The sequence below is a fragment of the Medicago truncatula genome, chromosome 4 (assembly GCF_003473485.1).
Source record: "Medicago truncatula cultivar Jemalong A17 chromosome 4, MtrunA17r5.0-ANR, whole genome shotgun sequence".
In the NCBI taxonomy this organism is placed as follows: Eukaryota; Viridiplantae; Streptophyta; class Magnoliopsida; order Fabales; family Fabaceae; genus Medicago; species Medicago truncatula.
Genome location: NC_053045.1, coordinates 40,270,111 through 40,283,752, shown reverse-complemented (window position 1 = coordinate 40,283,752; position 13,642 = coordinate 40,270,111). Strand labels below are relative to the sequence as shown.

The 13,642-nt window shown below is 31.4% G+C and overlaps 1 protein-coding gene across 1 annotated transcript; it reads right to left on the bottom strand.

Moving 5' to 3' along the window:
• Positions 1-151: 151 nt before the first annotated feature.
• LOC11443398 (PLASMODESMATA CALLOSE-BINDING PROTEIN 4) lies at positions 152-2,414 on the bottom strand. The gene is made up of 4 exons (XM_003607753.4): positions 2,190-2,414; positions 1,635-1,874; positions 1,490-1,526; positions 152-743 (listed from the first exon to the last, which is right to left on the bottom strand). Exons 1-4 carry the CDS (start codon positions 2,239-2,241, stop codon positions 488-490), a joined length of 585 nt encoding a protein of 194 aa, XP_003607801.1. The 5' UTR covers positions 2,242-2,414; the 3' UTR covers positions 152-487.
• Between the last annotated feature and the right edge of the window lie 11,228 nt (positions 2,415-13,642).

Sequence of the window (13,642 nt, the reverse complement as noted above, 5' to 3'; positions counted from 1 at the left end):
ACTCATCCACTAAATATAATAATTGAATATTTTTAATTATTTTTAGATTACATCATTCATCTTTTTTTATCATTCATCTTTGAATTTGCTAGGAATGTCAAAGGCAAATCAAAGATGAAGCCGGCTAGCATGAGATTGGACCATAGTAAACTAGATTATAAATGGGGTAGCTGGCCTCTATACAAATTAATTTAAAAATAGTTCTAGTCACAATCTTAGATATACAAATGAGAAAAGGTTAAAACGAAACCAATGAAGTTCTACTTCTACCCCATTTTATCATAATCAAAATATAGCCACTAAACAAGAAACCAAATTGCCTACTTAATTTTTCAACTTAGGAGGAAGAAAACAAAATGGGGTTTTGCTTGTAGATGATTCTCATAAGTAAAATTACATAATAACCATCATGTTGTTGTGCAAAATTTCATCCACACATCAAACCCCCTAAAATTTTCCTAATTCACTAGTAGCATTGTACCTTAGTTTAGACCTTGAAGGCTAAACACATGGTAATAACAAGGGACAATAGCAATATGGTGTTTGTGTTTTTCATACAAGACTCTCCAGCTGCTGAGGAACCATCAATTGTAGATGATGGACTTATTCCAATAACATTAGGACTACCCGCAGTTGATCCGGTGCCAGTTCCAGTTCCAGTTCCAGTTCCAGTTCCAGTTCCGGTTCCGGTTCCTGTGCCTGGAGTTGAACCGGGTGATCCAGTTGATGGAGTTCCTGCATTGCTGCAAGAAAGCCAAGATAAAAAGATCAACATAGATCTTGAAAAAATATAAGATGCACAATTAATACATTTCATTGTTGCATAGTAGATTAAGATCGTATGCAATCGACAATTCCACGCAATAATTTAGTTAGATTAAGATTAGACGGTTTAGATATCAATGATGGTTTTGATTTTTGAAAAAAACTGAAATGCCAACCTTGAATTCTAAACTGCCCAATCTCGATTTTGCAATTACCAATGCGTGGAATTGCTGACTGCAAGCAATCCAAATCCGATCATAGACATCGGAAATATCGAAATCATGCCAGCTATTATTTCAAGAGAAAAGAGGATTTTGGCTAATGTGCAAAGTAAACTAGTTCCCTGACAACATTTAACAGTATTTTTAGATGATACTAATTGAAAATTGAAATCACACACAAAAAAATTCCATGATGTTAAACTAATCAATACCTCCAAATCTAATCACACAAAGAAAAATTGTTAACTTAAAATACAATTTTCAGGAATTGAAAAATCTGGTGAAATCACCTTTGGATCATACATGGAAAAAGGACTGAATAATGTAAAAATTCCAACATCTAACCATAAAATGCTTATAAGAAATAGGAATTTTCCACAACATTACCACTTGAGACTCAAAATTCCTTGAATTGCAAAATAATCAATAACTCAATTAACAAATAAACAAAACAACATTAAAATAAAATCTCAGAACAAGATCATTATGAAAAAACATACTACCCTGGACTTGAAGGGTAAACACATCCAGATGCTGCAGCTGTAAAAAAAACAAAATAAAACAAATAAAAAATACAGTAAGAGTAAAATCCAACAAAAATGTGTCAAAAATGTTTTGTAAATATAAAGAATAAAGAAGAGTACTTACTTGGTGGTGTTTGAGTAGGTGCTGCAGCTCCAGCAAAATCACAACTACCTTGAACATTACCCTTTCTCTGGTAATAGCTATTAACAGCATAGTTACAGTGATCTTTCACAGTGTTGGGTTGGAAACAAGGTCCATTTTGGAGAATAGGGCTACAATCAGCACCAGTTCCACAAGCATAATCAATTGCCTTCTGAAGAAGTTGACTAGAGACACCATCTTTGCATACACAATATAAAGCACCTATTCAACAAAAATAATTTGTCAAAACACACCAAAATTTCATCTTTTTCTTAGAATAATTGTAATAAGATGCATGCAATTTTTCCTCTGTTTCTTAAAAAAAAAAACAAAGGTGAAAATAATATTTCATACAGAAAACCTTTCATACAATGAATTTAAACAACAACAAAAGTTTCATACCAATCATAGGAATTACCAACACCAGGGAAAATAAAAAAGGACGAGTAAAAATAGTTTTTTTTTTTTTTTTTGTAAGAAAATAAATAAAAATGTTGAAACTTGAAACACAAACAAAAATATAATATTTGTGCTTACTTGAGTGACCAGTGAGGGACAGGAAAATCAGAAAATAGACCAGAAAAGCCATAGCTAGAGAAAGTGATTTTGAAGTGAATCAGATGTTTGAAGCAGAGCGAAAGAAAAAGAGATGAATTGATTGATGATGAGAGAACAAGCGTTTTTTTTCCTCCCTCACCCGCTTATGGCTTTTCACGTTCTTCTCTCTAGTAGTCTTGATATAAGAGTGCGATCAAATTTAGGTAAATTTTTTCCAAAATAAGAATTTCAGGGAAAAAGTAAAGACTTGGTTTTCGGAACATAGCTCAGTTGGTAGGGACATGTATTATTATATGTAGAGATCGGGTTTGAACCTCGGACACCCAATTTATTCACCTTGATTGACAAAAAAGAAAGTAAAGACTTCACTTTCCAATACAATAGATACGCAAACTTTCATAAAATATTAGTACAACTTTAGGTGCTTAAAGAGTGTCCTCAGACACTTGTTAACATTTTCCAATAATAATCTAGGAAGGGATAAATAAAATGAAATAAATAAAGTCTTAAATATATATATATAAGTGTCTTGCTATCGAGTGTCTTCATGACAATGCTTACTAAAACTATAGATAAAAAATTTGTCTTGAAAATATAATTTTTGACTTTTGATTAAGTAATAATTACACCACTTTTTATAATTTTTTTTTTTTACTTGTTTTGCTTGCTTAACCAATACCCTCAAAGCAGTGTTTCGCATTCTCCGTAATATAATCATCTTGAAAGGGACAAATAAAATGAAAAAAATAAAGGCATATCAATGGAAAAGAATAACAAATGTTGTATTAATATTGTAAAAGAGAACAAATAATATGACGAAAAAATATTTCATACGTTCCACATTATATGTTTTTTTTTAACAAACTAAAATGAGATATATATTATGAACAATAACGATTTACCGTGCACAAGACATGCAAAAGGTAAACCGACCAACTAAGATACAACAGTAGGGTGCTATTTTAGAATAGCACCATAAAAAAGTTACAGAAAATGCAGATGGATTAAGAAATGTAGTTATTGTTGTATAGAAAAAGAGTAATTATGAATTATTCCTTCGGTATGGAAAACATAAATTTAAATACTTGAAAAAAGATAAAGTAATAAATAGTAAGGGGCATGATAGAAAAATACGCATTAATGATTCCTCGATATTGTAAAGTGACATATAATTTGGAACAATTTTTTTCTTCTTCTAGAATTACATATAAGTTGGAATTGAGAGAGTAGTAAAAAAATCACTACTCCCTTCGTCCTATTATAAGTGAGCATTTTGTTAATTTCGCACATATTAAGAAAAAATATACAAGTGAAATAGAGAGAAAAATTGTTTTGGGTGTATTATTAAGTATTGGACATTCCCCATTATCATAAAAGTAAAGTAGAATATATTTTTTTAACAATAAAAAATGGTATATATTAACAATTTAGGAACTCTCCCGAGCACAAGGTGTACCTAAGAGACTCCTAATAATTACAACCTGTCACAAGTAAAGTAGCACTTAGCCAATGCCCAAACAAAGGAAGGGGCTTGACCACCACGAACTAAAACCGTAAACAAAGTTAACATTACTAACATGTAGCCATCGTAGCGAGTTGTGTTTTACTTTATCTAACAATTGAACTATGAAATTTTTCTACATTATTGTGATCATTCCAAATAGTCTAAGCACAAAGAAACCAAACTAGCTGCAAAAAATAGCGTCTTGCGCGTAAACCTCCAGCTGAATGACTGGACTGATAAAAGTAATCTAAAATGTTGTCAATATCCGGTCCCGACACCCCAAGCCAGGATGCGCCGCCTGCCATAAAGAGCCATAAAAGTCATAGGATAAAAATTAGAGTCTTGTTAACGAATTCCCCTGGGGCACTCTTTAAGCATGTAAATGTTGAGAAGTCTCAAGATGGTCACATCCCATCAAATAGCCCGCCGCGCCATTTGTAACAACATTGCGATCCAGCAAATTAGATCCAGTAAAGTATAATATATTGAATTGAGAGTGATTAAAATAATATTCATTGAAGTTATAATTAAAAAATAATAATTAATATTGTATTGAAAAGTGAAATAGATAAATTTTTATGGGACAATTTTTTTCTTTCTTTCAGATGATTAAATTATTATAGGAAGTAAGAGATACTCCCTCCGTCCCAAAATGTAAGCAAAAAAAACTCATTTTTTTTGTCCTAAAATGTAAACAAAAAAACAAATTTTTATCCTATTTAATCTTGCTTTTTATTTTTAAAACCATATTTTACAAGAAAAACTTTTGCTTATTATCATGAAATTAAATGTAAATTACTTCAATTTTCTCTCTCTTCCATTTTCTCAATAATCAAGCGTCAATGAAAATTGTTTTTACATCTTCCCATAAATCTTATTTTAAAGAAAACACAAAAAACAATACTTCAAATTTTTAAATTTTAATTTTCTTAACAAATTTGATTTGATTTTTTTCTTACGATTTGGGATGGAATGAGTACTTTTTAAGAAAGAGTTTCCCTTAATCACATGTTATCATTTTCCTAAGGGTGTATTGGATTAGGATTTTAAAAGACTATTTTAATAAAAAAAAGTCTTTAAGATTTTAAAAGATTGTGTGAGATTGTATTGATTCTGTGAGATTTTAAAAGACTTTTTATGTAAAAGACTTTATACATTCAAGATTTTAAAGGATTTATCACATTGACTTTTAAGGATTTCAAAGGATTTTATGTGATTTTAAAATTTCAAAAGATTCAATGAATTTTAGGGAAAAAGAACAAACTTACAAGCGTGTCTGATAAAAATAATGAACAAATAAATTCTAACGTTTGAATAAAGAAAAATAAAACCAACAAAAAATTCTTTTACTATTGATTTTCAAATTTTAAGAATTTTATGGATTTTATAAGATTTTAAGGGACTAAAAAACACTCTAACACATTATTCTCAATACACATTTTTTATTTGTTAAAAATGTTATTCCCACAAAACTCAATTGTACATATTTAAAATTATGTCAGCACTTACAAATCTTTCAAAAAAAAAATATTGTGGCAGACATTACAAATCGGTTGAGTTTACACGAGTTTACCGAGTGTTAAACTCAGTCAAACTCGTTAAGCCTTCCGATTTTACCAGAAACCGAGTTTACCTCAGAATTAACACGATTTTTGTACCTAAAAACGTAAACTCGGTAATCTCGGAGAGTTAACACTCGACTTGCGGAACATTGATTACGACATACTCTCTATCATAATATTCTCAATACAATTTTTTATTTTTTTATGATATAGAGAGAGTGAGAGAGGGGGGATGAGAGATGAGAGATGAGAGAGAGAGAGAGAGAATGGAGAGATAGAGAAACGAAGAGAGAAAGGAGAAGAAAGAGATGATAACTATTAAAAGAAAAACAATCTCAAGAAATCTCATCTTTTTATGAAAGACATTTTCTTATTAAAATTACACTACAAAATCCCACAAAATCCATCAAAATTCAATTTATTAAACAATCCTTCGAAATTTGAATGATTTTGAATACCACAAGACTATTTTTAAGTGATGAAAAATCTTGATTGAATACCTCAAGACTTTTTTAAAATGACAAAGAGTCTTGATTAAATATCACATGACTTTTTTTAAGTTACAAAAAATCTTGATTGAATACCACAAAACTTTTTCATAATTAAAAAGTCTTTTAAATTCTGATAGAATCCTAATCCAATACATCCTAAACTAAATTACGAAGGAATATCAATAAGGACAAACATACATTTGGCGTGTGCGTGTGTTTATGGGGAATTGTAATAACTTTTTCCATGTCTTTGTCATAGTTTGCGATGGTACTTTACACGTGTAGTCAAACGTAAACTCCGTGTATTTAAGGTTCGTACCAGTGGCATGTGTGTCGTGTGGGACTTGGCATTACGCATGCTTTGCAAATGCAGTGCAATGCTTGTACAATTCATTCATGGATGGATAAATTTTCTCAAATAAACATGATAGTAGTTTAATAAGTGATTTTTTTACCACTAGATCAGAAAACTTAAAAAAATAATTAAAAGACTGCATTCAAATATTTTTCATAATACATTATATTTCAAACATGATATATAGTTCATAATACAATATACTTTCCTTGGCTTGTGTCTAAAATATTTTTCTAGCAGAAAATTATAATATTTTTCTATCGCTATCTACGTGTGTTTGGGGTGGGTGGGAGGGCTATTGGTTCAATTCAAAAATATATTGTTAACAATTATCACACATTTATTTGTTGAACCTACCCCGAACCACATGATAAATTTAAGAACGTACGGCTCACATATAAGGTGAGACCAACCCTAACTTTTACGGTCGCACCCCCACTCAATTGCCTATCTAGTCTAGTTCATTTATTTCATAATTCAACTTCCAATTTATTGTTTCAAATACTAGTACTACATTCGTCCCAACTTATGATTTTACTCTAGTTATGAGGATTTGGATCTTGGTTTTATTTTTTGACCTTCAGACCTTTCATATATTATGCATTATCTATATCAATTAAATTAATCTTGACTTAGTCTGTTAACGCCTTCTTATTTTCTGAAAGTTTTATACTATCTTATTAGCATGCATATAGCAATCTAGATCACTTGTATTGATTCTAAGATATGGATGGAGAATGTCACAACTCATAATTATTTTAATTGTATTGTATTGATAACCCCTTTGATTCACATGCAATCTCCAACAACACTTACTTAAAAGAGATAAGTTGATTAAACTCTCAGGCAAAACAAACCCCATGAACCATCATTATCATGATCAAGACACATTCAATCACACATAATCCGCAAATTTTTCAAGCTTCCTCACTCCCACCCTATAAAAAATATTTAAATAAAGATTCAATAAAAGAAATTATATTTGTATGAGCCTTGAAGATGGAAATAAATTAAACCGGTAACAAAAACAATAAATTTTTTCAAAAAAACCCAACTACCACCCTAAGAAGTATTTCTACTCTTACACCGTGATAACTTCTTTTTGATACAGTCAAGCAAATGGCAGCAAAACCTTAATTGACGAAGATTTCCTCCTATTAGAAGGCCAAGATTGTAGGTCTTCTTTGCTTCTCTATCTTATCTTAGGTTTTGAGTGATGTCTTATATTCATATGGTAGTTTTAGATTGTAATATTCCCCTCTAATCTATGATTGATTCTCACTTTCATAAATATATTTTGTATACATAAACTCTTCGCTAAAATTCATATCTAAAAGCTTATTTTTTATGGAAATTCTTTTTGGTATGGTCTTGGGTCTTATGTGTCTTTGTGTAAACTTGAATCGATTCAAAAGTCATAACTGACTCTCTAAATCAATTCACTCAAGTCAAAGAGTTTATAGTTATTAAATTGACTCAAAATTAGATAGAAAGACCATCGAATCGATTCAACCTTCATGAAGTTCATCTAAATCGATTCAATCTTTATCTAAATTGATTCAGGATAAATGTAAGTCAATTCAACATAAGCTTAAATTAGTTCATAAAGTGTTTTTCCTCCAAAACTCAACTTTCTTTTGCATTAAGATCATCCACCTATAAATATAACTTTTCCTTATTTTTCCCAATAATTGAAATCATTCATTACTATTTTCTTCACCGTCTCTCTCTCTCAAAAACCTTGTGAAAACACTTTCTTCAAGAATTTTGTGAGATTGGTTCATAGATTAGGGGGACAATTGTAAGTTGTGTAATGATTTGTTTCTTTCAAGGAACTTGAGGCGCTTAAGCTTTTTTTTCTTCCCTAACATCTTAGGGGACTTTTCTAGTTCATTAACACCAAAGGAATCTCATGGATCTTATGTCAAAGAAGGGATCTTGATGAAGTTTGCCGAAGGATTGCATAAAGTTTAAGAATTGAAAGGTTAAGGCTTTTAATTTAAGGGTTAATTAAGTTTTTACTCCCTATAAATATTCACAGTTTTGTTTAGTCCCTACAAAATAAAATCATACTTTTTAGTTCCTCTGACATTTTCCTTAAGCATTTTAGGGACCAAAAATTTTGATGGAAATTTTTGACAAGGACTAAAATGCTGATGGAAAATTTTTATAGGGACTAAAAATGCTGACAGAAAATTTTATAGGGACTAAAAAGTGTGATTTTATTTTATAGGGATTAAAAAAAAAATTCAGAATATTTAAAGGGACCATTTACTTAATTAATCCTTAATTTAAAGGATTTGGATTTGGTTCAAGTTTGAGGTGATTTTTTTTAATAGATTTAGGTTTTGAGTCAAAGGTTGACACAATTGTGAAATTGCATGTAACAAAAATCTTTTAACACTTTATGCATTCCAAAAATCAGTGGAAGACCGAAGAGTATATGTATACCATAGTGAGAACGATTGGAGGACCTACTATAAAATCCGGTGTTTTTGCTTCCTTTAACCTTTTTAATTCTTGCATAACTAATTTGATAAATGTTTGAATAAAAACATGTTTACATCCTTAAAATTAGTATTCAATGAATGAAAGAATTATGGTTTCGTTTTAATATGGAAAAATCCAAAGCAAGCATACGGAAAAATTAAATTTCAAAAGAAGCCAATTTTCAAACTCTTGACAGAAAATCACTAGAGGGTCAATATTGTTTATTTTTTTTTTGAGGAAATAGAGGGTCAATATTGTTGTCATATCGAAAGATGAAAACAAAATATCTCAAAATCTGCATAAATTTTAAATTAAAGGAAACTGATGCTGTTTTGGCTTGTATTAAACTTTGACCAAAAATCATTTTAATAGTCAAATGTATGAGATGTTGTCACCTAAAGGAGAAAATTTAAGTACAATTCTTTAGGTGCTTTTCATATGATTCTTAATTAAAAATATATATTTTTTGGATATAACAAACTTTGAGAAAATTATGGATCTGAGGAAATCATGGTGAATTTAGTTAAGAACCATACGAAAAGCACATAAGGAATTGTACCTAAGTTTTCTCTATTTTTAAATGTATTTAAACTAGGATCACGTTAACTTGTGCCCTTAGGGCACATGTTAAGCATTAATGTCATTTCATTAGTGTTAATAATTTATTGAAAAAAATTAATATTAAACATTTTGAACAATAAATTAACACAATTTTCAATACATAATTTCTATTAATGAAATTCTTAACATGTGGCTAAGGGCACAAGTTAACATTTCCCTTTAAATTATAAACACAAAAAACAAATTCGAAGACTAAATTGATTATCTAAAAATAGATTATATGACCAAAACGACTAATAAAACAAACACTTGTGAATGCTTTTACAATTTCAATACATTAACCAAAGTGACATCGAGTTACATTTTCAAATACCGAAATGGTAGTTTACCCATTAAACTTTTGTATTCACGCCTCTAATAACGGTCCAACTTTGCAAGCTTTACAAAATCTTTTATTGTGCTAGAGTGGTCGTTTCTCCATATGTAGTTGCTAGTATGTAGGCTGCTTTCCATTTTATTAGATTAGGTTCATCATAATAACTAGGTCAAATATATTTAAAGGTCCTTTAAATTTTTTCATGTTTTCTAAAGTGGTTCTTTAAGTTTCAAAAGTACCAACAAGTCCTTTTAGTTTTTGAATCATTTCAAACAAGTCCTATTGTAGATAACATAGTTGGTAATTGCTTCATTGAACTCATCTTTGGTACCAAATCTGTCTCCTAACACCCACTTAAAATTAGTCATCTTTTTAGGCATGACAAATGGTGGATAATGTTCTTTGTTGCTATCAGCCTATCATCTGAATAATCACCATCATCCTCTAAAAAGATTTGTTTGAAACGATTCAAAAAGTAAAAGGACTTATTTGAGACTTGAAATTTAAAGGATCACCTTGGGACTTTTGAAACTTAAAAGACGACTTTAGAAAAACGAAAAACTTAAAAACCTTTAGATACATTTGACCTAATAATTACGAACTCCTATAAGCAAATGTCCTTTTTCACTTGTTAGTTTAGTTTAGCTTAGATTATTGCTTAGCATAAACATTTTAAACTATGGTCGATCGTAGTTGCGATGCACGTCACAATCTATGAAGTTTGAAATTACATTTTTAGTTGGGGTGTGATTTCATTTGCATATAAATAATAATGTAATCTAAGTGTGCACTGCTTTGCATTCATAACCTCATGAGAAATTAACGCAACTAATGCTTCTTTTAATGTAAAACATATGTCCAAAATAATTAGGAGAATCGATTCAAAATAATCAACAAAGAAAAGAGATGCATTAGGTATATGTAAAACTTCATCCATTACTTTAACCATAAAAAATAAAATAAAAATTATCCATTACTTCAATTGACCACTATACTTGAAATACATAAAAAAGAAAGAAAAAAAAAGCCACATATCGAACTTTATAGCATTTGTTGGATGTAATGTGAACACAGTAATTATGAAGTCACGTTCGAAATGACCTGCAAGATAAGCTGAAAAATGCTCTCTTTGCAGCAGGGCCATCAGAAACCTTACTACAGCGTCCAGGATCAAGGTGCTATATCAGTGCTGCAATTACACATGAAAATAAAATAAATATCATGAACACAAACGCATGCACGTAGTTTTTTTTTGTTTTGCCTAAAAATGTGAAGCATTGGTTGAATATAGAGACATTCACATGATAGTAGTTTTTTTAGAGAAGTGATTTTTTCTCGAGATATAGTGCAATTGAAGACAACATATTACGTTGGTGTCAAATTTGTTGAGATAGAAAATCGTTATGCGCTTTGACTAAAAAATAAAATTAAAAGGTGTTAATTGAAACATTGACCAATTCAACATCCAACAAACCTAAGCCTCTTTCTTCCAAATGAGTAAATTGTTGAGGTAGGTGTTTGTATAAAACATAAATTACAAGGTATTGAATGAAACATTGACCTATTAACTACCCTACAATCTACATGCTTACCTTTTTTTTTTACGGTGAAGAAACAATACTCATACTTAGGTATGGCAACAAATCTGCACTCGTGGATTCCCAAACCCGTACCAACTTTGACGGGAAAAACCAAATCGTTCGGTTTGTGTTTTCCCCAGTTTCTAAAGATGGGTGGGGCTGGATAATAGTGATATTGATATCCGTCCCCTTCATTTGTATCAAAATTAAGTATTTACCTCTCATAAATTAGAAAACCTTCAACAAACCTTAAATTACATTCATCTGCTTATTTTTATTTTTAAGGTGAGTCTTAATTGTTTCCTCTATTTTTTTTTCTTTTACTTTTACTTTTTAAATACAAAAAGTATCAAAAAGTAGTCCAAGTTAATGCGGCAATGGGTAGGGCGGGGATACTTGAACCCCATCGGGTACGAGATGGGTTCCATTTTTCAGCACCATCGGGGATCAAGACAGATACATGGATATCCTAACCCCATTGGGTTTGGGGACGAGGAAGATGTCCGCCCTGCTTTGTTGCCATACCTACTCATACTAATTTGTTTTTTAAGGATACCTACTCATACTAATAAAATTAGGAATTAAAGGGTATGCACCGACTAACATTCAACGAGAATCCGCTACTTTGCCACATCACCCCACTTTTGTATGGTTATTTTGAAACAGATAGTGTGACATGGAAAAATAGTGGTATCTTATTCTTACAGTTAGGGATGGCAAAGTGGGCCAGCCTGCCTCATTTAGGCCTGTCCCGTCTAAGTCCGCTAAAAACGAGACGAGACGAGCCGAGTTAAATTTAGTGACCGAGTCTAAAATCTCACCCCGCCCCGTTTAGTGGCAGACTTGCGAGTTGGCGGGCCGACCCGCCAAACAATTTTTTATTTTTTTTTACAACTTAATTGTTACAACAAAAAAAAAACTATGTTGCTTTTAACATAAAAATATATGAAAGAATATGTAGCAAATAAATTTGCGAAAAACAAGATAATTAACAAATTGTCGAATTCAACATTATAATTAATAGAAAAATAAGGCAAATGCGCAACATAAAACAAATCCAACAACCAAGATAAATCCAAAAGCACAAAATAAATCCCAAAATAAATCCAACAACAAAGATAAATCCAAAAGCATAAAATAAACCTCAAAATAAACTAAACAACCAAGATAAATCCAAAAGCATAAAATAAGTCTCAAAATAATCGCAACAACAATATAATTCTTCTACTAAGTCAATCAACTCCAAGTTAATCATCATCGAAGTTATGAATATATGGTGCTCCTCCTCCTCTTCCTTCTGTTGTCGTCATAACATAATTGTTTCCAACGAGTTAAGCGGGCCGGCTCGCCCTGTGTCCGCCCCGTTTTTCAACGAGGCGAGACGAGCCGAATCAACTATAAAAAGCGAGTTCAAAACTTCGACTCAGCCCGCCAAAAATAATGAGCCAAACGGACCGACCCAACGGGTCAAGCCCGTTTTGTCACCCCTACTTACAATATATAGCCACATCAAACTCATAAAATTATGGGTTTGGTTTAATTTATGGGTTAGCTTAATTTAGTCACTCTAACTAATATGTGTGAGCGATTGCATTTGCTTCTATTCTAAAAAAATTAGTACCAAAGCTAATTATGAATTACACACATACCTCTGGTTCAGCAGGTTTGACTTCTTCTGATTTGAGTTCTTCACCTGCATGAGAGAATTCGTTATTTGAGCACAACTATAGAGTTGCTTAAATGCATATTAAGTATCAATCGGTATCTTACCTCCATCCTCAGGTAAATCAGAGGTCCAAAGAGTTAGGTTGTCTCTCAACAACTGCATGATTAAAGTACTGTCCTTGTATGACTCTTCACTCAAGGTATCTAAATCTGCAATTGCCTCATCGAAAGCTTGTTTAGCCAAATGACAGGCCCTGTATGTTTCAGTATTCACATTTGAAGGAAGGTTAGCAACAAATGCAATTCATTGAACCTATGCAAATGATAATACTGTTCGAAGCACATGTGTGCGTGTGATGTTTTTTGAGTTAAATCTAAATGTCTTCTCTTATCGAAGACAATTATATTCGAGGCCAACATAATAAGAAGTGTACGATCTCTCTCCAAGAAATTTGTTTGTCAGAAAAGATCAAAAGAGGGATCCCTCACTAAGGAGTATCCTTGAACACATTCTCGCCACTCGAAGAGCTAGCATTACTACAACTAGGACAATCCCATTGGGTTATTTGTGTGTGATGGGAAGTGAGAAAGTTCTAGTCCGACATTTTTTAAACAGACGATAGTTTACCTAATAAGTAATAATGTTCTATAAACTCTAAACAGCCATTTGGGTAAAATGGGCCTGACTAAAGATATGAAATTCACTCTTCAATCATGCAAAGTAAGAGGGGCACTGCATTTCACCCTGTCTTCGCTATTAAAAAACTCATGATTCAGTGAAAGTTTATTTTTGGACTGCATCGAATCTTAATTCCAGACGGCACAAAATCAGTAACTTGCTAAACACA

Excerpts from the sequence above, each read along its gene's own strand:
- LOC11443398 (XM_003607753.4), bottom strand. The coding sequence starts at position 2,241 with ATGGCTTTTCTGGTCTATTTTCTGATTTTCCTGTCCCTCACTGGTCAC. Across the intron at positions 1,527-1,634 it reads ACCTACTCAAACACCACCAA|CTGCAGCATCTGGATGTGTT; the intron begins GTAAGTACTCTT and ends TTTTTTTTACAG. Across the intron at positions 744-1,489 it reads GTTTACCCTTCAAGTCCAGG|CAATGCAGGAACTCCATCAA; the intron begins GTAGTATGTTTT and ends GCTTTCTTGCAG.